The sequence below is a fragment of the Penicillium riverlandense genome (genome assembly GCF_028828495.1).
Source record: "Penicillium riverlandense strain IBT 135883 chromosome Unknown utg000001l_segment0_segment0, whole genome shotgun sequence".
Classification (NCBI taxonomy): Eukaryota; Fungi; Ascomycota; class Eurotiomycetes; order Eurotiales; family Aspergillaceae; genus Penicillium; species Penicillium riverlandense.
The window spans coordinates 5,360,427-5,384,719 of NW_026643194.1; the positions used below are offsets into that span (position 1 = coordinate 5,360,427).

At 50.5% G+C, this 24,293-nt stretch overlaps 12 protein-coding genes across 12 annotated transcripts; 5 read left to right on the top strand and 7 right to left on the bottom strand.

Moving 5' to 3' along the window:
* Positions 1-3,714: 3,714 nt before the first annotated feature.
* Positions 3,715-5,346, top strand: N7474_002169 (WD40 repeat domain-containing protein; the record flags this gene model as incomplete). Its single annotated transcript, XM_057193584.1, has 1 exon — positions 3,715-5,346. One exon carries the CDS (start codon positions 3,715-3,717, stop codon positions 5,344-5,346), a length of 1,632 nt encoding a protein of 543 aa, XP_057058537.1.
* A 1,683-nt stretch (positions 5,347-7,029) lies between these two features.
* On the bottom strand, positions 7,030-7,566 carry N7474_002170 (uncharacterized protein; the record flags this gene model as incomplete). The annotated part of the gene is made up of 1 exon (XM_057193585.1): positions 7,030-7,566. One exon carries the CDS (start codon positions 7,564-7,566, stop codon positions 7,030-7,032), a length of 537 nt encoding a protein of 178 aa, XP_057058538.1.
* Positions 7,567-8,919: 1,353 nt separating this feature from the next.
* Positions 8,920-9,531, top strand: N7474_002171 (uncharacterized protein; the record flags this gene model as incomplete). The annotated part of the gene is made up of 1 exon (XM_057193586.1): positions 8,920-9,531. The coding sequence occupies one exon, from the start codon at positions 8,920-8,922 to the stop codon at positions 9,529-9,531; it is 612 nt and encodes a 203-aa protein (XP_057058539.1).
* Positions 9,532-9,669: 138 nt separating this feature from the next.
* On the bottom strand, positions 9,670-10,341 carry N7474_002172 (YdeI/OmpD-associated family protein; the record flags this gene model as incomplete). The annotated part of the gene is made up of 1 exon (XM_057193587.1): positions 9,670-10,341. One exon carries the CDS (start codon positions 10,339-10,341, stop codon positions 9,670-9,672), a length of 672 nt encoding a protein of 223 aa, XP_057058540.1.
* A 391-nt stretch (positions 10,342-10,732) lies between these two features.
* facB (C6 transcription factor FacB/Cat8) lies at positions 10,733-13,513 on the bottom strand (the record flags this gene model as incomplete). The annotated part of the gene is made up of 4 exons (XM_057193588.1): positions 10,733-11,914; positions 11,967-12,324; positions 12,376-12,656; positions 12,713-13,513. The coding sequence occupies 4 exons, from the start codon at positions 13,511-13,513 to the stop codon at positions 10,733-10,735; spliced, it is 2,622 nt and encodes an 873-aa protein (XP_057058541.1).
* Positions 13,514-14,524: 1,011 nt separating this feature from the next.
* Positions 14,525-16,273, bottom strand: N7474_002174 (SET domain-containing protein; the record flags this gene model as incomplete). The annotated part of the gene is made up of 5 exons (XM_057193589.1): positions 14,525-14,611; positions 14,663-15,245; positions 15,297-15,814; positions 15,867-16,174; positions 16,258-16,273. The coding sequence occupies 5 exons, from the start codon at positions 16,271-16,273 to the stop codon at positions 14,525-14,527; spliced, it is 1,512 nt and encodes a 503-aa protein (XP_057058542.1).
* A 90-nt stretch (positions 16,274-16,363) lies between these two features.
* Positions 16,364-16,773, top strand: N7474_002175 (uncharacterized protein; the record flags this gene model as incomplete). Its single annotated transcript, XM_057193590.1, has 2 exons — positions 16,364-16,708; positions 16,762-16,773. The coding sequence occupies 2 exons, from the start codon at positions 16,364-16,366 to the stop codon at positions 16,771-16,773; spliced, it is 357 nt and encodes a 118-aa protein (XP_057058543.1).
* A 92-nt stretch (positions 16,774-16,865) lies between these two features.
* Positions 16,866-18,599, bottom strand: N7474_002176 (Ygr210 GTPase family protein; the record flags this gene model as incomplete). Its single annotated transcript, XM_057193591.1, has 8 exons — positions 16,866-16,892; positions 16,940-17,060; positions 17,113-17,292; positions 17,340-17,545; positions 17,598-17,809; positions 17,862-17,893; positions 17,947-18,366; positions 18,451-18,599. The coding sequence occupies 8 exons, from the start codon at positions 18,597-18,599 to the stop codon at positions 16,866-16,868; spliced, it is 1,347 nt and encodes a 448-aa protein (XP_057058544.1).
* A 704-nt stretch (positions 18,600-19,303) lies between these two features.
* N7474_002177 (uncharacterized protein) lies at positions 19,304-19,769 on the top strand (the record flags this gene model as incomplete). Its single annotated transcript, XM_057193592.1, has 2 exons — positions 19,304-19,417; positions 19,467-19,769. 2 exons carry the CDS (start codon positions 19,304-19,306, stop codon positions 19,767-19,769), a joined length of 417 nt encoding a protein of 138 aa, XP_057058545.1.
* Positions 19,770-20,492: 723 nt separating this feature from the next.
* Positions 20,493-21,203, top strand: N7474_002178 (uncharacterized protein; the record flags this gene model as incomplete). Its single annotated transcript, XM_057193593.1, has 1 exon — positions 20,493-21,203. The coding sequence occupies one exon, from the start codon at positions 20,493-20,495 to the stop codon at positions 21,201-21,203; it is 711 nt and encodes a 236-aa protein (XP_057058546.1).
* A 204-nt stretch (positions 21,204-21,407) lies between these two features.
* On the bottom strand, positions 21,408-22,476 carry N7474_002179 (uncharacterized protein; the record flags this gene model as incomplete). Its single annotated transcript, XM_057193594.1, has 2 exons — positions 21,408-22,220; positions 22,282-22,476. 2 exons carry the CDS (start codon positions 22,474-22,476, stop codon positions 21,408-21,410), a joined length of 1,008 nt encoding a protein of 335 aa, XP_057058547.1.
* Positions 22,477-23,246: 770 nt separating this feature from the next.
* On the bottom strand, positions 23,247-24,065 carry N7474_002180 (40S ribosomal eS12 domain-containing protein; the record flags this gene model as incomplete). Its single annotated transcript, XM_057193595.1, has 2 exons — positions 23,247-23,623; positions 23,744-24,065. The coding sequence occupies 2 exons, from the start codon at positions 24,063-24,065 to the stop codon at positions 23,247-23,249; spliced, it is 699 nt and encodes a 232-aa protein (XP_057058548.1).
* Positions 24,066-24,293: the final 228 nt, after the last annotated feature.

The window sequence follows — 24,293 nt, forward strand, 5'->3', positions numbered from 1 at the left end:
CTCTGCTGTCCTATTCTGTCGACACATCCATGGATCCCGAGGACCCAGACTCCATGGCCACATGAATCAGCCCTGCCCTTCACGAGCTCATTATTGGGCAGCGAATCATATCGCCGAGATTGAGGCAACTGACAAACCCTTGAAAACTGTCAGCGGGAGTGATGAGATAGGTGGCAAAATTGCGTGTGGATCCCCGAGTCGCTACCGAACATTCGGCCGGTGAGGGAAGAAGTGCATGTATGAGTGACGGTAGCTGCAGGGACGAAATCTACGGTAAGACCGGTGCATATTGCTGGGATGGATTGGAGGACTGAAGGAACGGTAGTTAAGTGGTGGAACTAACACTCGGTGTTGGTGCCTCAGGCAACAAGGCCGAGATCAAGCATTTAATGTTAGTCACCCAAAGCAAGTGTAGACGTACAGTACCTCCCTCCCGTAAGTGGTGTCACCACGTAAACTCTTCGACTGTTTTCTGAACCCTAATCATTTAAACCACACTAGTACTTACTGGGAATTTTCCGAATCACCCCTGTCAGTGGGGCTTGTATTGTTTCTTCCAGAGAGTACCTGAGGCGATAGTGGGGTGTATTGGCTTGTAAGTTTAATACGCGAGACTCTCGCTACCCGCCCTCGAAAACATCTATCTTTATACGAGACTTCTTAACGATAAATCACAGGTGGTTACACCAGAATGGCGCCGAACCTTGCCCCTTCAAAGCAGGAGCTAAGTCTATGACATGCTCCACAGTGGCCAATTATCTGTATCAAATATGGCAGAGGCTGCTAGCTGCAACAGACGTATCATTCTGAGAATCTGTTCTAATATACGGATGTTTGGCAGTGTCAAAGCACCGCCCTAATAAAGATGGTCGACCAAGAAGCATCATTCTAGTTATGCTAGAAGCTCTTTGCGATCACCTACTCGAAAATCCCAACCTTTATCTTGATGAGATGACGATTTTTCTAGGACGAATTCAATGTGTTCCGAGGACCGACCGATGCGTGCTTCTTTGAGGATTTGATCGAGTAGCTTCTCTAGCATTATAGTAAATGGCCCAAGCCGAAGTCTGTGCTAGTCATAGACAACCCATCCTTCCATCACTCCGACCGAATAGAACGGATGTGTTTAGAGGCCGGTGTAAAGCTAGTGTACTTGCCTCCGTATTCTCTAGACCTAGATCCTATTGAGGAGTTCTTCGCTGAGCTAAAAGCCTCTATTCGGCGAAATTGGCAGTCCAACGAAGACAGTCCGGTTCAAGGATTCGATAACTTCCCCGAATGGAGTATTGATGTGGTTGGCGCGAGGGAGGAAAGCTCAGAGGGACACTTCCGGCACACTGGTTTATTGTAGAGGAGGTGTACCACAGCTACTAGAGCAAAGTTCAGCCCAATTCACCACCTGACTCTCCGATTCTTTCTTGGGTCCTTTTGCAACGCGTTCTTTGTCCTGTTCTTCTCCTAGCCGACTGCTTGGACCAATTGGACAATTTTGCTGCCGATCATATCGCCGATCATCACAAGTTGGGAGGTGGTGGCAGTTAGGGCGCATTATGTATTAGCTCCTTCACAAAGAACTAAAAATTTGGTAAAGTGGCTTACCGTTCGGCTCGGCCCGACTAAGCGATGGTAGAGTCCGGACTTACTGCAAGGCGGATTTGGAATTCCACAAATTTCTTTAGACTTGTATTTCGTGCAAGACCGGAGCTGCGGCTCCAAGGTACATTATGATGCTATATATATTAGTTACTGCGGGAGATAGATTATTTACAGCTGAAACAAAACAGCGAGATTGGCCGACACGCGGGGTGAGAATAGGTCTTTTCGCCCAAATACGTCACCTGATGACGGGCTAAGTTGACATGTTCTCACTTAAGTGACGCATACCCCGCATGTTTCTCCTGAATGCGAACGAACCTTCTGTGCTGTGATCATGGATGCCCTGATATCATTTGGTGACTTGAATTCTGGATTACAGGTGGGGATCAATCACGGCCCGATCACAGCGGCGTTTCATCTGCCACCAAGTACGGCACGGGAATTTTCATTCAGGGTAGATCGTACTGACCCTTATGATAGACCTAGACGACAGGTTGCCAATCGTGCACGGGGCTGCCCTCGACTCATACGTGGATCAGCATGAGGACGAATGTCTCCCAGGCACGAGGACGGATATCCTCCATGAGATTAGACAGTGGGCTTTCTCTCCACAGGGAAGATGTCTCTTCTGGTTGAACGGCATGGCTGGGACAGGAAAATCGACCATCTCTCGAACAGTGGCAAAATCTTTTAGCGAAGCTAAGTCACTCGGGGCAAGCTTTTTCTTCAAGAGGGGTGAAGGTGATCGAGGGAATGCTATGAAACTGTTTCCAACAGTCGCAAAGAAGCTAGCAACTACCGTTCCCCAGCTGATCCCTTCTATCCAGAAAGCAGTCCATGATTACCCAGATATTGCGGCGAAGGCGATGAAGGAGCAGTTTGATAAATTGCTCCTTCAGCCACTCCTAAGCTTAAAACGATCTGATCTCCCAACCCAGACAGTATTGATAGTGATTGACGCATTAGACGAATGTGAAGGAGATAATGATGTGCGGCTCATACTCCAACTTCTGCCACAGCTACAGAAGTCAAATGCTCTACGGCTGCGATTTTTCCTAACTAGCAGGCCTGAATTGCAAATCCGCCTGGGTTTCTCAAAGCTTGCACACTATGATCATAGAGACTTAATTCTCCATAAAATTTCTAGGGAGGCCATTAAGCACGACATATCTCTATTCTTGAATCATCGACTTTCAGAGATTAGGAGAGAACGTCTCTTGCCTAACGATTGGCCCGGAGACATAAATCTTCAAACTCTAGTGGCAATGTCTCTTCCATTATTCATTTTTGCCGCTACTATTTGCCGTGTTTTTGAAGACCCATTTTGGGACCCAGAGGATAGTCTCACTGAGATCCTTGCACGTCGAAATGACGAATCTAAATTGGATGGAACGTATCTTCCCGTGCTCAATCGGCTCCTCAGCGGACAAATTGAGAAACGGAAAAAGCAACTAGTTCAAGAATTTCACCAAGTGATTGGTGCAATCGTGACACTAGAGAGCCCGCTCACAGTTATCTCACTTTCGAGGCTTCTAGGAGTCTCCGAGAGGCTTATTCATCTCAGGTTGGATTCTCTACACTCAGTTCTGAGTGTGCCAGATGACGAGACTTTGCCAATACGACTCTTACACCTATCATTTCGAGACTTTCTTCTAGATCCGGAAACCCGCGAGAGAACTCCCTTTGGGGTGGATAAGAAAGAGATGCACTATAAGTTGACCATAAAATGTCTTCTTGTGTGCCAAAATCTACGGAAAAATATATGTGGTCTACCAAGCGACGGAACCCGACGTGTAGAGATTAATCGCCAGACTATCGATCACTGTCTTTCTCCAGAATTGCAATACGCCTGTCGATATTGGGCACATCATTTAGTACAATGCACAGACTTGAATGATGTGACAGATGATGCTCTCTTGTTTCTCCGGAGACATTTCCTGCATTGGGTAGAAGCAATGAGCCTACTAAGCCTCGCATCAGAAGTAGTAAGGATTCTCGATCTCCTCCAGACAGTTATTCTTGTAAGTCCCAAAGACAGGTACATATAATTCACGCTGATATATATAGGCCGACCAACATCCTGTGTTGTCTGATTTCCTACGTGACACAAGGCGCTTTATGCTTAAAAACCTCCAAATAGCCGATGAGGCGCCCCTTCAACTTTATTGCTCAGGACTTATATTCGCTCCCCGAAAGTCAATAATCCGTAGAGAGTTTAAAGCGGAGCTTCCTACTTGGATATACCGGTTACCACATGTTGACGAAACATGGAGCGCAGAATTACAGGCACTCGAGGGCCATTTAAAATGGGTTTGGTCGGTAGCGTTCTCACCTGACGGCCAGCTTTTAGCGTCTAGCTCCAGTGATAAGACGGTCCGGCTTTGGGACACAGCAACGGGCACGCTGCAGCAGACACTCGAGGGTCATTCAGATGCGGTTCTATCGGTCGCCTTCTCACCAGACGGCCAGCTACTGGCGTCCGGCTCCAATGATAAGATGATCCGGCTTTGGGAACTGGCGACAGGTGCGCTACAGCAGACACTTGAAGGCCATTCTGGTCCGGTGCAGTCAGTAGCTTTCTCAGCCGATGGCCAGCTAGCGTCCGGCTCCGATGATCGGACTGTCCGGCTCTGGAACACGGCGACGGGCACACTGCAGCAGACTCTTGAAGGCCATTCAGGTGGGGTCAAGTCGGTAGCCTTCTCGCCCAAAGGTCGGCTACTGGCTTCCGGCTCCGGTGATCGAACAGTCCGGCTCTGGAACACGGCGACGGGCACACCGCAACAAACACTCGAAGACCATTCAATTTGGGTTCAGTCGTCAGTGGCCTTCTCACCTGACGGCCGGATACTAGCGTCTAGCTCCAATGACAAAACAGTCCGGCTCTGGGATTTGGCGACGGGCGTGCTGCAGCATATTCTCGAAGGCCATTCAGGTTGGGTTCTATCTGTGGTCTTCTCGCCCAATGGCCAGCTACTAGCGTCCATTTCCGGTGATCATGCGCCCGGTTCTGATGATAAGTCAATCCGGCTTTGGGACACAGCGACGGGCAAGCTGCAGCAGACACTCAAAGGTCATTCAAGTTGGGTTCGGTCCGTGGACTTCTCGCCCGATGGCCAGCTACTGGCGTCTGGCTCCGGTGATGGGACTGTGCGACTTTGGGACCTGGCGAAAGGCACACTACGGGAGACTCTCGACAGCCAGTCTTGTTCCGGTTCGGTTGTAGAGATGGTCTTCTCGCCTGATGGCCGAATACTAGCGTCTGGCTACGATGGCTCTGGTGAAAAGGCTATCCTGCTTTGGGACACGGCGACGGGCTCGCTGCACCAGAAGCTTGAGGGTCATTCAGGCACGGTTCTAGCGGTCACCTTCTCACCCGACAACCGGCTATTGTTTTCTAGCTCCACTGACAAGACAGTACGGCTCTGGGACACTCTGACGGGTACTCTGCAGCAGACTTGGACTGTTGAAGCAATAGTCACGAACCTCGAAATTCCTCAGGACGATCCATTCCTAAGCACTAAATTCGGAGCCCTTGATATTCAGTCCAGGTGTGATAGTCCAACGTCTAATTCACATCATGTGAATCTGGAGATCTCCATCGATCACCGGCAGTGGATAAAATTGAACGGCGAAAAAGTTCTCTGGCTTCCTACCGAATTCCGGCCTGACTGTTATGCGATTAATGGAAGTATACTGGCCCTAGGACACGCATCACGTCGGATCACGTTCATAGAATTTCATACGTAGCAAGTGTTGATGACTTTCTCTACGTGTCTGCCTTTCCCATGGACCGTTCCAGTTACTACTGTACATATGCCTTGCACGATGCTCCTCGATTGCTGACACCGTCGACAATTTCGCGATACTGTTGTAGCGACCCCCCTTGACGTGCTGATGACCACCTTCATGCTGAACAGATATTTTGGGTGTCTATCTGGGGGATCGAAGACGGAACGGTCTTGTAATAAGTAATAAAGGATAACCTGGAAGCTGAGTAGTCTGGCTTCTTATACATTAAAGGGTGCACAAGTACGTAACCCCTATCTCATGGCGGTTAGCCTTTTTGAATGAAAACTTGGCCAAGGATACGTAGTTCGCTGCGCAGTATCTCATCACCCCGAAGGTGTCTCAGTTGGCAGATTCAGGTTGGGCAGGTGAACCGGTGGTATTACGGTACAATGTGAGGCTATCCAGAGAGATAAATGTAGTGTGCCACTGGGGGCTGTTCTCTACTCACTGTATCGTATCTAGACTAAATTACTATCATTTTCATGGCAAGTAATTTCTGTCGCGTCGTTTCACCCAAAGGCCAATGTCGCGGACGAACCGACGGGCAGCACCTACTTTCACGCCAGGCTTAACGAAGAAAGCCGGGTCTTGATTTCATGAATCTGCATGAGATTGAGACAATTTTCGAGAGTCACTCGCGAGCTTTGTTGACGTTATCCCTAAACATCTCGTTGCTTGCTCGTGATAGCTGCCATTCGGTATATTCCTCTACGGCCACATCAAGCATCCCGTGGACCATGATATAGTTTACCAAAGCCGGACTTAGTAGGGCTAGCTTTGTCAGATATTGATAGTTAAGAATATACCGAGGGGGACACGAAGCGTCAAGTAAAGAAAGCTGTGGCTGACACATTAAGGATAGTGATAAGCAGGTTCATGAGCAGTCTGCAAGTAAGCAAGGGAATGCAAGTCACTGCTTGCGCTGTCTGGAACCGAGTAAGCCCCCAAACTGTCACTTGGACACGGAAGTGGCATTAGGAAGTGACGCGCTCGCTAGCTTCTCAAGGTCTACCTGGCCCTCTTATTTGACGTGTTTGCATTTCCGTGGAAAGTTCTCGCTGCCATGGATCCCCATACAGTTACGAGACATGACATAACTGCCATATTCTGGTATGATATTGTATTGGCACTGATACAGGAATATTGATATTCTGTGCTACTCTAAATACAGTTTAGTGGATCTTAGAATTAGGGCTCGAGAAACAATCGAAGAGTGTAGGTGGTGACACCACTTACGGGATGTAATGTACCCAAAAAGATGTCTACATGAGTATCCAACTCATATTAAAGGTACCCAGACTCAAATCACCGAATGTGCTTTTTGAGTCATTATTTATTGTTCACTCAGTTACGGTCATTGTTCATATGGCCGTTCGATGGGCCGTTTCATTCAGACTCACACAACGTATATGTTCCGTACATTCATCAAAACATCTATCATCTAAGTGAAACGCATACCCACAAAGAATGTCGAGGAAGGCCTGTTTCCTCAAGCATAAACAAATGGAAAGGAACTTAACCACAACCAATGGCGGCGAAGGCTTGCCTTTCCAAAGATAAACGAATGGCGAAGATCATATCCAAAGCGAACTAAGAGAAAGGCCTGCTTCCTCAAGCACAATGATCGACTATCGCAAACCCCTACTTGTGTCCTAGAGCCTCGCGTCTCGTCATGTTGGTAGGCGTGCCAACATCAAAGTAACAGATAGCACTCAGGTCGAACTGGAAAGGCTCAAAGCCCGAGACATGACCGCAGTAAGGCTCGCTATTTTGGCTGTTGTAGTCATAACCGTTGTACATAAATTGGATGCTGCAGCCCGATTCGCCCCCGGGAGGGTTCCAGCATCCGGTGACATTGGTTGCGGAGCTGAGCCCTCCACCGGAGAAGATACAGTTAGAGCAAATGCCATATGACTCCGATGTGCAGGCGTCAGGGCTGATCTGAGTGCCCTGGGCGTTGAAGAGCAGATTGCTATAGAAATAGCTGGAGCCACCTTCGCCGGCTCCACCGTCTCCACCGGGTTGGGGGATTGTATCTCCTTCGCACTGCAGCACGAATTGGGAGTTGCCGGATGTGTCGCTCGGGTCACGTTTGATGGGTTTGGTGAGTGATGAGAGAGGGATGGCAGTCACCGCGGTAAGACTGGCGAGGGTTGAAAAGACAGTGGAGAGCTTCATAGTGGTAAGCAAATGAGCAAAGTGAAAGTAGACTTGGTATTGGATGGCTAGGATAATTTGAAGACGATGATATGGATATTGATTCAACCTTGGGGTTTCACTTGCCTTTATTTCTATAGACAGACGAACAATGATTTGATTCTAAAACGTGCTAAATTGATAGTCCCGCTCATTATGCTTGGCCCCCATCGATATTGGAGATTGTGCTGGTTTTCATTACTCAAAGTAAACAACCATTTAGTTGAGACAAGCTACGGAGTCTGGGAATCTTTGCCAATCCAAGCCACGTGGAGACGATAGTTGCGCCGCTAGCTCATGTCTAGCGTTTCTGGTTGTTTTCGAATGCTGTGATATCGCTTGATCTTCATCTTAAAATCTGGTTGATAACATCATTGTGTTGCATTGATAGTCTGAAGAGAAGGTGGGTCGTCCAATCCGCAGTGGCTCGCACCCATAGCGACGATGTATAAAGTTTGATACTTGAACGATCTTCCCATGTGGGAAGGATGTGATTAACTTGCATACTACTTCAAAGGTCTGGATATGGCCAATTAATGTATAACAGCCTGCACATTTTGCACGTCTTGCACATCGCCTGTTTCAGGATCGGGACCCGGGAAGAAAAGAAAGTTGGAATGGCTGGCCTAGTCATTACATTACGCTGCAGATCAATTCTCTAGGTCTCATCTATCTCAACCACTGCCTGCGTCAGTAAGGATTGTGATAAACAAAGAAACAGTCCGAAGAGCGTAGGTCTTTGGACCCATACACAATTACTACAACGCAAACTACATACTGAAAATGAGCGAGTGTCTTGCGTAGGGTGGTATATCTCGTCTAGATCGACTATACACGCCACCAGGTCCTGAAGATCATCGGCAAGTGGCAAAGCTGCAGGGGTCACACCCTAGAAGGATAGTCTCGTTCCCCTCTTCCCTCGTTAGGTAGTGCTGTGCACCCCCGAGATCCGGGGGTGTAGGTTCCGAGGCCGACCGAATGCGATTAAGACACAGGCATGAGTGCGGGTGAAACTGGCCCCCAAACTGATCAACGTCATCGCACCCACCAGACCCTGATTGCCCTAATCGGCGACTATAGCGACCAGAGCGTTCAGGTGCAGATATCGAGGGATGCGAGCATAGGAACATCAGGGTTGACTGTATGATTCGTGTCTGCGCCAACGCGCGGGATAGGATCGTGGAATTCGAAGTTGCTTGAATCAGTTTGGTATGTGAGAAGAACAAACCCGAACCATGGGCGATGCTACGGGCCCGCATTGCCACCAGAAACACATCTTACATATACCTAATAGTAGCCACTCATCCAGAACTTCTCTTAGATAACACCTCTAAAATGTCTAGTCAATTTCACGTTACCGAAGAGCCCTGGGGCCACCACTACAAGGTAGTTGCATCCGACGGTGAGGGCGGAAAACGACATTATTTTGTCGAGAACTCGCAGTACGCGTCCAAGCAAACAGATTTGACCATCCACGATGGCACCGAGATCGATGGCCCAATCGTCGGGCTCTCCAAATTTCGACGCTTCACATCAAACTGCGACATCAGATTAGATGAGGCAGGTGAATGGCTGTCTCTGGCAAAGAAAGGCGTGGTGACGCCGAATTATACATTCCAGATTCCCCTCCATGGGCAGATGACGCATCTCACCTGGAAAAAGACCCGTTCGATGGGGAGTTTCTATGGGCCTTATGGGAATCTCAAGCTTGTCGATGAGCAGAGCCATGTTCTGGCGGTGTTTTCGTCCGATGGCGATTCGCTGGTAACGGGACGTTTGGATATGTATGGTGACTATGGCGAATCGTTTGATCGGATGGCGCTTCTGACTGCGCTGGCTGTACGAGAACGATCAAGGCGGCAGACTACGAGGTCGGCTCGTGTTGGGCATGAGAATGTTTATACTACGGGAGCAGCATGTGGTGGTGCTGGTGGCGGCGCTTGTTAGAATGGATGAATTATGACATTATTGAATGTATATTATTTGGAAAGATATTATTCAAGAACCCTTTATGAGTGAGTTGTGTGTTTCAGTCAATGTACACTATTCCTATCGATAGGGAGATAAATCACCGCATGCCTCTCATCACCTTTTCTTCTTGCTCTGTTTAACAACTTTACCTTGACCACCGACCTTATCACCATCAGCAGGTTTTCGCTTCCCAGACGAAGCAGCAGATTTCTTCTCAGCAAGCATCAGCACCAACACCCCAATCCGCTTCGCTCGCGCCGACGGAGAAGCCGTCTGCACACGATGTAGCACAGAATACCGCTCACTTTTATTCAACGTCTCAAAAATCTCCTGAGCAGCCGGCTCCGCCGCAAGAGCAGTCGTGAAATCCTCAGGAACGGTCATAGTCGCAGGACCGGCGTACGCGCGGTCCCAGCGACCATCAGCCTTCGCAGCTTCGACGGCTGCCAGGCCCGCGGGTCTCATGCGGCCATTTTTGAGTAGCTGCGAGACCGTATTCACATTCTTCTGGGACCAGATACTCTTCGCTCGTCGCGGTGTATACCGCACCAGCCACCAGTCCGCGTCGTAGCCGTTAGCGCGGCCGTCGATCCAGCCGAAGCAGAGTGCCGTTTCCACTGCTTCGGCGGCAGATACAGATTGGATGCCGGAGGCCTTTTTGGCAATTTTGAGGTGAAATCCTGGTGTGGTTGTATGCTTGCGCTCAAGAAATGATTCTAAGTCTTTGGCTGTGCGGAAGGAGTATGTCGGGAGATCTGATGAGGGTGGTTGTGGCTTAGAAGACATTGAAAGTAATGGCTTTGGGAGAAGTGGAGTATCTAGTAGCTGCAGCAGCATGTATTTTGCAGATGAACCAATGCTTCGCATATATGAACGAGTGGTAGTTGCAATAAACAAGGCTGAACAGGCCCGATTTCTGCCTATTGCTGATAGTATCACATGACCAAACACAGCGAAGAAAGTAGAGGATTTCAAACTCAAAACTCAAGGCCAGAGCAGAAAAGGAAACCAAAAACTACAAAATTCACGCCTAGGAATAAATTATATACACAGTCGCAATAAGCGAGGGTCGTAATAGTATTTCCAAACACATATCTCCAAAGAATGAGAGACAACCTCATTCCAGCGCCTCATAGGTATCATCGTAAAAAAAAAGAAAAAGGGACACAAAGATTCATCAGACGGCCTGCCGCTGACCCCAGCCGTTGACCAGGGAATATTCATCCATCTCCTCCTCGGCGGGTATCGCCAGGCTACGGAACGGATCCATCAAATTCAGGTCATCAGGATGCACCTGGACGTCCGCAAACGAGGCATGGTGGTCATCCGTACTTCCCAGGCTTTCGCCGGAGTAGCTGAGCACGCTCTGTGGGGCATTTTCCTGGTTCGGGGGGATGTCACCACTACTCGCAGACCAAGCCTCCGGTGATAGGCCATGCATATTACCCATCGTAGGAGGGAGGCCGAGCGTTTCCTCTTGTGTTTTTGGGTTGCACTCGGCTGTGATGGATGCGAATGGCCCGGGGTCTTCGCCACATTCTTTGCCGCCGTATATTCCAGTGAAGATGTTGGAGTAGCCACGATCCATGTCGCTGAGGACGTACTCCCAATCGGCCATTGTAAGCGCACCGTTCGCTAAGTCTGAAGAGGTGGTGCAAGAGAGTGTCCTTGGATCGTCGTATCCTGCGGACACAAGCCCGGGATCAGAAGCAAGGTCCAGAGGTGAATGGGTCTTGTGGGGAAGATATTGAGGAGTTGCTAGTTGGTCAGGTTGCGCGGGAGGTAGGCTGGCCCAGCTAGGAGATCGGAGGTTCTGCGGAGCGAGCGGAGGAGTAGCGCCAGAGATGGTATTCCGACGAGAAGCTGTATTCTCTTTGGGCTGGTCACTTCTGGCGCTAGGAGTGAGGCGAGACTTCAAGGACTGTAACTGTTTCTTGGCAGACCTGCTAGGTTTGTATGTCGGAGCTCCCATCTCCTGTGACGGCTTCCTTGATTTTCCGCCGTCCAAAGAGACGAGTGTATTGGCCAGCGTACAGAACTCCGCTGTAGCTGTAGTAGATTCGGGCTCAAGCTGCTCTAGAACGTTGGAGAGTAGCTTCTGGCTTTCCTTTGCTAGTTTGCTGTCGCGCTTCAGACCCAAGATCTGCCACAAGAGTCCGAGTCCCGAAACAAATACTAGCTCTCTTCGGCTGATGGTAACGGAAAGACATAGTCGACGTTCATCCAGCAGTTGTAAGATCTGAATCATGTGCTTCGATGAATCGGATAGCGCCAGAACGGACGGAGAGCGTAGGTGTTCATCGGCAAAACAAACAGCAGGTCGATGAATCAAGGAACGGATGAAGTAATATACAAGAGACTAAGGAGAGTTAGTACCAAAGCCCACGATGAAGCATTATCTTCGCACTCACCAAAAGCGGTGACCGGCTACTCGTGACATTCGTGCTGGGCTTGTCCTGTGTAAACTCGAGACGGAGGTGGGGAGGCAGATTGTGAAGCCAATCATCCAACTCCCCTGCCATAGCGCGTATCTTTGCGATAGGAACTTCGTAGGCGGATTTCGAAGGGAACAGTTGGTCTAGAGCTTTAGTCAAAATCCTCGAGGCTCCAAAAAGAGCAATAGCACTAGAGATGCGGGTGGATTCTCCTGGGAGGGTTGGCAAAAAACCAGTCTCGGTCACATTTTCGTCATCCACATCAACGGGATATTCAGTCTGGATATCTTCTTCGCGAAAGAGGACAGGGATGCCAGTCAAAGCGGAACAGAAACTACGGCAAAAGTCAGCAAAACCAAACTCCTAAAGGATCTAGGAGGCATACCGGTCTAACACATATTGACACCAAAACACTTTTTTGCGGGTCTCACCCTCTAGGGGGCTAAGCGCTAAGCTTTCCTGTGGTTCGTGGAGACCCATCTGATGACAGATATCCACGGCGAGAGCACGGTAGCGAAGTAGACTGCGATAGTCACTCCTAGTGATGCAATACATCTGAGCTAGAACGAAGCATTGCAGGGACAAAATCGAGGTATCACCAGCAAACGAATCGAGCTGTGACGACCAATTTTCTTCAAAAAAAGCGGGGTCTTGGTTGGTTCTCGACTGTGGACACACTCAGTATATGGCCTTAAATCAATTGCATGGTAGTCATCGCTTACCGTTGACGACAGAGCGGCAATGCCAAAGATCAAATTTAGCTGTGCCATTGTATGGGCATCACTCTGCAGAGACTCCGTATTTCCTAGGTATTGTTCGTAGGCCTTCAGTATAGTTGGACGGTGTACGACAGGGTACAGCGGCGCCCATTCTTGGAAGAAAATGTTGATGAGTTGGTCGGACACGAGGCGGGGCGGCGTTTTCACTGTCTGGTCACGAGAACCACGAACGACAGGTGCAGACAAGGCCGTTAAAGACTTGGTCGAGGCTTGGGAGGCCGTCTTGCCTTGGTGAACCAGTTTGTCTGTAAAAACCCCGGCAAAGCCCTGGGTGGTGGAAAGGCCCGTAAACGGATTTCCCTCCGCCGGCGGAATCGACGACCGAGCCACATGAATCACCCCCTCTGACGAATCCGAGCTGGTGGTAGACTTGGTTATTGACGGTGACCGCACCGAGTTGGCATTTGAATTCGTTCGCTGCGAGGGCGAGAAGGAGTGAATGCGGGACAAGACATCGATCTTCTCGTCCTTCTCGTCCAATAGGTTCTTCAGGTCTTTGACTTCCGACTCCAGCGCTCGCACGCGTTCCTCCAACGACTCGGTATATCCCCGTGGAAAGGCGCGGCGACTCAGTTTGTCGCTTGTGCGGCACTCGAAGCCGACGTTGGCACACTGGGTACAGCATGGTCTGACACCGTCGCAACGGATCTTTTTGCTGCGGCAGCGGTCGCAGGCCTGGGCGATCCGGCTCTGGGTGCCGATGCCCCCGACCTTGATCACTTTCATGGGCAGGATTCCAGGCATGATGGCGGTTAACTCTCTCTCCTCTCTCTCCGAGAGATGTGAATGAGGGAAAAGAGTCACTGGCCCTCAGTCCCAAATAATCACGGGGTCCCCAATCGTGCTGACCGAGCGGGTGGCCAATCAGCATTCAGTCCGTTCCGCGGGGTATCGTCACTGTATTGTCAAACTTATTTTTCTGGTCCTCTCCAGCAATGACAATCAAGTGGCCTGGACAAGACCCGAACTGCCCATGCGTGGCGAGAACTAAACTCCTAGAACCACTAGTTACACAGCATCATAATACTAATAATAATCATATGTCATCGGGCAACCTTGGAATGGCCAATATGCCTCTCGCTCGGATCCCCGATCTTCGGCCCCACTGCTCGACAGGCCGATCCGACCCCTTATTGGGGTATCCCGCTGTACCAGCAAGTAGCGCGGAGGGTATTCGTGAGATGAGCCACGCAAACCCATGTACCACGGCCTGCCCTCCCTCCGATCAACCCCGACATTCCACCAACGTGCGAGTTTGGGCCGAGAAAATCGCGGGTTGGAACCACGGGACTTTCTCCATGCGGATCCGCTTTGGGGACTCCACAAAGTTAATAATGCATTGCAAGAAGAGAATACAGGGAATAACCAAAAGAATTGTTCGATGATGCAAAGATCTTCCTCACAGTAAACTGTCTCATGTTCACGAGGGCATACGGTGCTGCAATTCCCCGTAGATCCCCTCATCCTCTATCCCCTATGCTGACTTGGTGAGTTGGCCCTCGCGCCCATGGAAAACGTCATCGATGACTTCAGTTTCGCTCTAGTCCAGGAGCTGTCTGGATTTTGCGGCTAATAGCTCTGACCCAGGGGTATCTGGGGGTGGCGAGAAACCTTCTCTCCCCCCGGTTTTCGGCCTTTGGAGATCTGTGGGTCGATGTGAATACATTTAGCGTAATACTGCTTGAGCCGGGATGGAGGATCCCCAGCTTCGACCGGTGACGATCCTAATTACATATCTGTGCTTAATGTTCCACATCATGAGAAGTCTTCTGGCTCGTCTGCGTCGTGGGACTGTTGGTTCAGATAGGCCAGCACCGTGTCAGATTGCAGCAGCGTGTTTTTCTAGAACAGAGTTGGCATGTGAAATCTCAGGGGAAGAGACTAAGTACTAACCTGATTCATAAGGTCCTCAACTCCCTTCTGAAGCAAACTAGCCTCCAGACCCCGGAGCCGTGAAACAAGACCCAGAACTTCCGGCCGAAATATTGTTTCGAAAGCTGGCTGTTTATCGCGAAGAGCAGATATGATCTCCTCAGTTTCCTGCATAACAGCAAGCTGGGTTTCCAGCCGCTGGAGAAGCAAGACAACGGCCCGAAGCTGGAAAATATCCCACGAGGGCTCAGCCGCCAAGAGCTCGCGGAGCTGGGTAGGTTCTTGAATTTTTACGCCTTTCCAACCGGTTTCCAGTTCTCGCTGTCCGTCTGTGGTCTGCGCAACACCAATGTCCAGTCCATCTTCCTCATTCACACACGCCCACCATACAAAGGCACTGTCCCAAGTAGTATGGCTTCGAGCCTCGGATCCGGTAGAGATCCGAACCCCTGGTGCTTCACGGCAGAACATCTTCTTGGCGGCACCGAGAGGGTCGTCGTCGGGAATTTCAATGCCCAAAAAGACCTCTTTCGCCTCCGTTCGATCATCCTCCAAGAATCCGTACGAGAAGACCATCTCCGATGCAGGCTTCTCATCGCCGTATCTAGGGATCTGGTCAACCATATCTCTTTTTGTAGCCCTCAACCCCACTTACGAGATAGCCAGCTCGTCGCCAATATGTAGATTCTTCCCCGACCGTAGCTGAAGAATAGCGGTTCCATCCGCGTCTTGATCATATCTCGCATTGACCGCGTCACCAGACACATGGTTGGCCATGTCAATGCACGGCACCATCGCAAGCCCGCTACCTGGAAGATCCACCATGCGCGAGCGATACGCCGCATCAACATATTTCCAATCATCTATTGTCAACTTGCCCGTGTCGACGGCCCACCACCTCTGCTGGCACCAGGCAATACCGTCCGTGGATTGGAGGATATGCTCGAATTCCCGCTCCAGAGAGTCAATCTTGGCCTCCACCGCAGATTCCAGCGATGTCCCCCTCAACAGCATCTGTTCTTCGGGGGTGTAGAATGTAGGAAGCGGGAACGACGACGGCAGGAACTTGAGATATTCGGTCCAGGGACTGGAGACCCCAATTTTGTCCTGGTAATCCGGACTGGAGTGTGTCATTTGCACCAGCAGGAATATCATTATGGCGCCTCTCGCGGTCTGTCCAGGTCAGTTCGTCTGATCCCCGAACTAGCACAACTGTGATTCATACCCTCCCAAAATTGCCTACCGCCTCCAGCACCTCGCGCAGATACCGATCGGACTTGGCATAATTATGCACCGTCTCCAGGGACAGAATAAGATCGGACGGGATCTCCAGTAGAATCGGGGGTTCTGTCTCATCGCTGCTCATCTGATCCCGCGATGCGACAATGCCAGTGCCCCTGGGGGACACGAGTTTCTGGAATGCGACTCCATTGGCTTTGATTCCGTTGAATCGCACCCAGGCTGGCAAGGACTCGATCGGGAGAGAGTCGCGTTTCATTCTGGGACAATGAGATGGGTGGAAGTTGCAAGAAGCTTATTACCGCGATCGTCATGGGGCCTTATCGATAAGGGCCCTATGCCCTACATCGGATCCCGAAAGGGCTGCTTGGGATTACCGCATGGAGACGTCATGTAGACGGCTTGAAGGATTAAAACTCGGTCTTCTTAGAGTACGGAGTCTGATTACAGAATCTCATCTTATTCTCGGTGAAGCTATTCAACATGCTCCTCGCACGACCACCTAGACTGTCGATCCTACCTCGACTACACCCCGTGAAACTCTACGCGAAAGCCAGCCCCCGCAACTCCTCTGTCTTCAAAGGTTGGAAAGGGAGCTCCACAGATGAGAACGCAGTCTCACGAGCCGAGAAGGGAGACAGGCATGATCCGGAGTCAGAGGCGGCAGCCTCGGGTTTGAAAGAAAGAGAGGCGAATGAGGGTATTGCAGATGACACCAAGTCTCAAGGGAGAACACAGCGAGGGGGGAGAAAGCAGGGGAGAAAGGCCAAGGCAGAGCATCCCAAGGCCCCTGAGCCAATCATCGGAATGAATGATGAGCGGGCGGAGGTGAGATTAGGCACTGGCAACATCTGGGACTCGGAGCTGACCGTTGTTTCTAGAAGGGAAATTGAGCACAAAAAAGGGGGAGTTTCGCCTTTTGCCATGAATGTTCATTATCAACGTTATTTCACATGGAAACTGTACATTAACGAAGTGGTACTGTCTACCGGCCAGGTTTGAATGATAAAATCTGCAAAAGTCAGACACGCGTCTAAATCTAATAGAAGTAGTACTCACATCATATTTCCCGACGGTAACAATCTCATCTTCCGAAACCCGAGTTCCTCCCACTCCCTCAATGTAGGAGATGGGCACGTCACCCATTACTTTCCGAGCGACTTCCCCAACAGTAGTGTTTCTATCAGAGGGTTAGAGAGAAAGAGATTGGATATGCGGGATAGAAAGCTTACTTCTTGACAAGCACACAATCACGGAACACAGCATTTCCAGCTCCGGAGCTGAAGGTGGAGACGTTGCGAACAGGGAACACGGGCACAAGGCCCAACAGCTCTGCCGCCCTGGAAAGACACTGGACAACTCCTGTAGAGCCGAAGCGATAAAGGACCATGTCTTTTAAGTTTTCGACTCGCCTGCTCAATCTGTTAGCGAAATCCAATCTCATCCTAGTTAGACTGACGTTTTCAATTTCTCATCCATCTCTTTGAGGCCACCTCCATCTGGATCTCCCATCTCGATCAGATCTTCTCGCATGTCGACGAATTCGCTCCCTTCGACGTATTTGATGTAACCCTGTTTCGCTAACCGCCGTAGGAATACTTCTGATATAGCGGAGCAAAGAACAATAGAGTTGGGGTCTTGCATCTTGGCAATCTTGCTAATGTTCTGCAACTTTTATTAGCACAGCAGCCTCGAGGGATCTGTCTGGGCAACCAACCTTGTCTGCATCCGGATGATCGATCTTGTTCAAAGCGAATACCGTTGGGAATTTTTCGTCGATGAATGTTTTGACGACTGTTTCTATCGTCTCATCCGACCATTCTTCCAGTGGCTCCTTCAGACCGAGTTTGTCCAAAACACGCGCGACGGTTTGTGGCGTGCTGCCGTAACCGGAGAATTGGCCTTGTAATGTGTCGACTGGGTTTGCCTCTGCTTATACGTCAACATGTGATCGGTTATCAAAACAACAGGGAACACTGACTCGTTGCGGTATGTCTCCGCTTGATAGAGCCCCTAGTTTTAAGCGGTCAGTAGCTGTATAGACAACATGTCGAATCACGACATACCATTTATCCATCAAGTTTCCCTGAACCCAGCGCACAATCTCCGAGCGCAGCCATTCAATGTCCACTGACGGGTCGTACCCTCGCGTAGCCTTGCCTTCTGCATCAGTCGTCCCGCTGACATCCACGACGTGGATCAGCGCATCCGCGTGGCGCAGATCATCCAGAAACTTGTTGCCCAGTCCTCGTCCTTGATGCGCTCCCGGCACAAGACCCGCAACGTCCAGCAACTCAATGGGGACAGAGCGGCGCCCTTCATGGCAGCCGCCATAGTTGGGCCGGCATCGATCCGACACGTTGTGTCTTTGGCATGCGCATTCGATTTGAAGATATCCAATAGCTCGCTGGGGGTCAATGGTGGTGAAGCTGCCAATGAATTGGTCAGCGCAGCTCTTCAACTCGTTGAGGCGGGTTATGGAGGGGCTAGACGTACGGAAAGTTTCCTGTTACGCAATGACTTTTAGAAGAGCCTATCGCAAAAGAATGAGTTGTGCGAAATAAACTTACCGACTTTGGAAGAAGCATCCGTCAAGCTGTTCAAAGTTGTGGACTTGCCGCTTGATGGCTTTTTCAGACTCGATGTCAGCAAGACCCTGGTAATCGATTGTGCGCAGACCAACCTTTCCCACCAGCCCAATCAATGGATCTCGAGGCATGCTGGAATTGCTGTGTGATCGTACAGAAGAAACAGTGCCTGGCCGTCGATAAGAAACATTTCTGCCGGGGCTCGCTCAAGGGAAGGCGGTAAGCGCGGCCTTCCCTATTGAGCCTCATCCTTCTGCTCGCTTTTACTCCTTAGACAACTCACGAGCTCAGCGGTAATCACACTCTACCACTGGGTAGAGCTCACTCCATCTCGTATATTCGATAGATATACTGACAATCCTAGATAGAGGTAGATCCATATGTGCCAAATTATCATTGGCTGCTTGTTGGCCCAACCATACGCCATCACAATTGGACCACCCAGTGACGGTATTTCCTCCTGACAGCACATTTTTATTGCTTGGATGCATTGCTTCTGGAAAAGTGCTGTTTATGACATCCGTGTCAAATCCAGGTTTAGCCTATCTTGAATCTTGCCAGGCCAGTCAGAGAGCCTTGCGACATCCCCACCTGCGCAGGAACAAAGTGTCTCGCTACGTGAGGGTATCTCCACTGGTTTTTCTGAGAATGACAAGAAATACCGCGCTGTAATCAGTGGAGCAATTGGCACCCATGGCCGGGGATGCCATGATAATGTCATGACGCTGGGAAACGTCACAGCGATCCATGCCTTGGCTCGCTCCTTATAAATATACCCTACTTCCCTAGCAAGCAAAGAACATACACTACTGTCCATCTAAATACAATTATCATCATGTCTGACGATACTTTCCGCGTCACCCGCCAGGACGTGCGCAAGCCCGAGTCCCGTATTGCCAAACAGCATCACGGCAAGACCCCGGCGAACTCGGACGTTTCTGCCATGAAGGTGAGCTGAATTAGCAATCACTGCCTAGCATGTACTAACTGCGTGACAGTCCTTGATCGACGAAAAAACCGACAAGTCCCAGGAGATCGACAAGGTCAAGGCTGACCTGCCTTTGCCCGAGCAACCCCCTGTTGCTAGCGACTGGTCATCGTCCGATCAGCGAACCGTCAATGTCGGCTCTGGGCGCTTTGAGGGTCCTATCTCCGGCTCTTCTGAAAGTGCTCTCCGCGACCCCGCAACTGTGGCAAGCAGTGCCCGCATTTCGGGAGAGGAATTGCACAAGGCTACTGCTCCCGGTAAGGATGTTGGGGAACCTAGCAATTTGTCCTCTGATGCGACGAGTCGGACCTAGTGATAAATAGCATGTGTACGATAAATCATTTCCACGGAGTCATACGAGTGAATGAAATTTCAGTTCTAAAAGAGACGTGTTTCTTCCGTAGAATGTAGCTGTATATATGGTCGTCTACCCTTACAGTTGGCAACAGCTATCCCAACATGTCCACAGACTATTTTAATTAGTTGAATTTGGGTTTAGATAGTCATGATAGACATTTAACGTTAATAGACATTTAAATTCATAATAATTATGAGGGTCTAAATCCCTCAACTGTATAGATCTGTTTGCAGTGTTTGCACTATTTGACGTCAAACCCCTCGCCGCTGCCCAGTTTTGCGCTAGTTCTCACGTCAACGAAGTATGGGGGATGGGATGTCGATGAACTCAGCCGATCCACCTTGCTGGAGACCAGTGGATCTCGTTGCCCTGCTCGTCTGTCCGGAAGCAGTTCGATGAAGCACAGCAGACTCCACTACTTCCCTTGTCTCGACTCGTTATCCGCCACCTGAGCACAGTCTGGCGATGGCGGTGATCCTGGAATCTCTTTAAAGGCTGGCATATAGCGTAACTATGATATCACAATACTTGGAGGGCATTCCTTTTCTTAATAACTACCTTCCTTCCTATATAACTTTGCTCCCTCTACCGATCTAGCATAGTTTCATTTTCCAATCTACCCTCCTGGTCTCTTGCAATATTACCATCTTCTAGCACTACTTCTCTATCTCCGTCACAATGGATCTCCAAGGAAATCCCATTCCTCCCGGTAACCGCAGCACCAAGGTCACCACCGACCCTGCAGCATCTCGCCAGCCCATTGAAGAGCCCTCAGGCCCAGTGGCCAACGACTCCCTGGCCGCCGAGTCCGTCAGTCATGGCGGCGCCTTCAGCGAAAACTGGGGTGCCGAGCCCATGGGCGTTTCAGGCCAACAATCTACCTTGACAAACACCGACACCTCATCCGCCTCGACCCTCCCGTCCGCGCCTGTAGGCGCCATGCGAGAGGACCGCGAACGCCAGACGAAGTACCCTGAGGGCTTGGGTGGCCAGGGCGACTTCCCAGGCCGCCATGTGCCTGAGACAGGCTACACCGGCGGTCCCGAAAAGGCCAAGAAGCAAATGGGCCTGCACGCCGGCGAGTACCCTGCTTCTGAGAAGATGTCCGGGCGCCATCAGGCTGCTGCCGCCGGCGGTAGTGGCCACCAGAGCAACCCGAACCAGAAGCCCAAGGGCAAGAACCTAACGGAAGGCGGATTTGAATCTACGGACCGTAACAACGCCAGCTTCAACTCTGAAATCGGCTCGAAGCAGGATCCTGGTCGTGCGGCGGAGCAAAAGTTCCAGCGCCACGTCGCTGAGAGTGGGAATGATGTTGGCGGTCCTCGTCAGAAGGGTGTCGACAACCAGAACTGGTACCAGCCCTTGGAGCCTGACCAGCGTGCTTAGGTTTCTGTTGTTTCTTTATTTATAGCGAGCGAGTGCTGTTTGAAGTCGCTGTCGGTATATGCGAGGTTTGTGCAAAATGAATGTACGATATACTATCGAGATCCAAATTCAAAAGAAAGCCTCACTTCAAGGCTTTGTATTAAATAATTATGCTTATATACTATACGTACTGTACAGGGTTCCCACATGTACTCCCACGTCGTATCACAGAATGCGATACTCCATATCGTTTTCAGACCCAGAATCCGAGTCCGATTCTGAAGCAAGAATTCCATACTTCTCCGAGGCTCGAGAAGCAACCACAATTTGCACAGGAACGTCCAAAGCGTCATAGGCATTCCTCCCACCACCGGACGGTATCGCGCTGCAGTCAGTGATGGCAACAGCAGCCCCAGCGCCCGGCCGCTTCCGCCATATGTAATTGGCCAGCTCTACCAGTGAGATGGTCAGGATAGCAATCCAAACCATAGCCACGAGAATTACCACCGTCGTGAAGAGACCTGGAAGGGGTAGCAAAGGGAATCTCGGTGGTTCGATGTGGATATGCAAGTAGGGGAGAGATATCCGGTATGAGAATAGTGAGAGCGAGTGTCTGGATATCATCATGTATGACGCCGATGAACCATTCTCACTGTTGTCTAGTTCCGGTTTTGTTTTGTGATGATTGGATCCGCTGCTGGTGCTTTCTCTGTCTAGTGTCTCGCCATAGGGCATAGGTATATGCATCGGTATATGTGCAAGGGCGTTGGCCAATTGGGTCGATTCATGCTGTTCCTGTTCTTCCTCTTGTTGCTGCTTCCGCCTCCGCTCTTCGTCTTGCAGATGATGATAGTGGTACAGGTATCGATGATTTTGCTCGGGTAGCAGACGAGGCGAAATAGGAACCAAGACAGAGACAATTGACTTCCCAGAAGGCGACGACAACCGCTTATACGGACGATCCGGACTACCCGCGAGCGTGTGTGCTTGTTCTCGCTCGAGTGCTTCGTCTGGATTATCGCCAGTCCAGGAGTGGTTCTGTAAGATGATTTTCGATCAATAACCCGGGTTCCCACGGACATCAAAGAAAAACACCGACCTGGTTACTCGCTCCTGGTGTATACTCAGACAGAGCATCACGCGCTTCTCGTTGGAAAACCTTCCATATGCCCCGACCCTCTACATCCGGATACTGTCCTATTTTCGCCCATCGGGCCGTCCGGATGGGATGAGCCGTGGTCTCGTGGATGGTGATGAGGACCAAGACGGCGAGAAGAAGACATAGCGATGGCATGTCGGGACCCTTAAAGCTCCTTTAGAAAGGATAAAACGGCAGCAAGTGAGTGAAAGACAAAAATGGTCCCTGTCGAGCCATTGCGCGTTCCTGAAGGACTTAGTCGGTCTTATATCATTCTGAGGTAGGCCAGTTCCTGAAAAAAAAGCCCGCAAGGGCGGATATTTTACCGGTCGACAAGTAAGATAGCTCAGACTAGATTGGGGCATTGTATTCTGATTGGCTAGACTCGATATCTTCTGGATGGTATGCGGGTGATCATCCCTTGTTGAGAGATTACATACTAGGAATGCTCACGCCACGCAGTCGATAGTGTGCGAGCTGACGCAAGGTCAACCCAGTAGTTAGGTCGCCCTACTATAAAGGGGCTTTCGGACGGTCACCGGTCTTGTGCGACTGATATACTCTAGAATACCTCGAGTGCAGCGGTGGCTTTGGTGTCGCTATGTGACCAGTCGAGGTTGTATTTCGATATCGCGAAGCCAATTGGCAATCACTTACAAATGTCATGTAGAAGAATTGAGACCTATTCAGTCTATTTTTCGGGCACTACCAAGTAGGGCGGGAGGTTGGTGATTTCTCATTGGGATTCTTCCTGCCCTTTTTCAATACACCATCGAAGAACGCCGAACTGCAGTAGACAGAGCAAATATCATAAATATCCGTAGGCCAAACCCCCAAAGACATGCACTGTCCTATCAAAGAAACAAAAACCTGTACATCCAGAACTCAAGCAAAATGGGAATAGTGAAGACAAGACAGACACCTCTTTATGCCGTCAACTTCTTACCCTCCTTCTCCGTCAACTTGGTCAGTTCCTCGAACACCTTGCCAAAGTCCTCGCCGTCTTCTGACTCGCCCTTCTTGCCCTTGCCGGACTTGGGAACCACCATTACCACACTGGTCGGGCGCTTGGTGGCAGCCGAGGCACCGAGCTCGGCGCGAGAGGTGACGAACACATAGGGAATACCGTGGTCCTCGCACAGAACAGGGATATGCGAGATCACGTCCATGGGTGAGATATCGGCAGCGAGGATGACAATGCCGGTGGGCTCCGTGATGGTGGTGTTGGCGGGAGGAATGGGCGATTTCCGGAGAGCCTTGACGACTTCCTTCACACCACGCTTGAGAGACTTGTTGACAGCGGCTGAGAAAATGAAAAAAGATCAGCAAACGTAGGTGGGACAGCGCACAATGGCCGCAGCGTCTGTGTGCCTCGCACAGAAACAGACAATTGATTCCATTCGAGGCAGGGAATAGAACGTACCCTTCTTCACGCTCTTGAGCACCTTCTTGGCGGTCTTGTCCTCCACCAGCGGTTGGGCGAAAGGCACCAGGGCGCCCACGAGGGTCTCGACATCCATGGGCTCGGCGACATCGACGGTTGTCTTGACCACTGCGGCCGAGGCCGCCTGATCGAGACCGTCCAGGACCTGGGTAGTGATCTCCTTCTCTACTGCATCAGCAAGAGCAGTCTTGTCCTTCTTCTCTTTCTTGTCCTTCTTGCTCTTGTGCACACCGTCCTTCTCGGCGCGCTTCTCCTTCTTCTCAGCGCGCTTCTTCTCCTTCTCGACCTTGTCCTTGCCCATGGTGTCGGATGTGTGGTGGTATGGGGAAAATGGCAGTTGGGAGCGAATAAATGAATGAATTCGGTGGAACAAGAAAATCCATCTTTTTTGCAAAATTTGGACGCTAAACCCCTTTGGGACCGCAAGCCCGAAAGCTCTCCGGGGCTTAGTCAGCACAACACGGGACCATGGGCCATCAGGGACGCGCCTTCGTGAGTTTCCAACACTCCAATCGTGGATGGGTCTGCC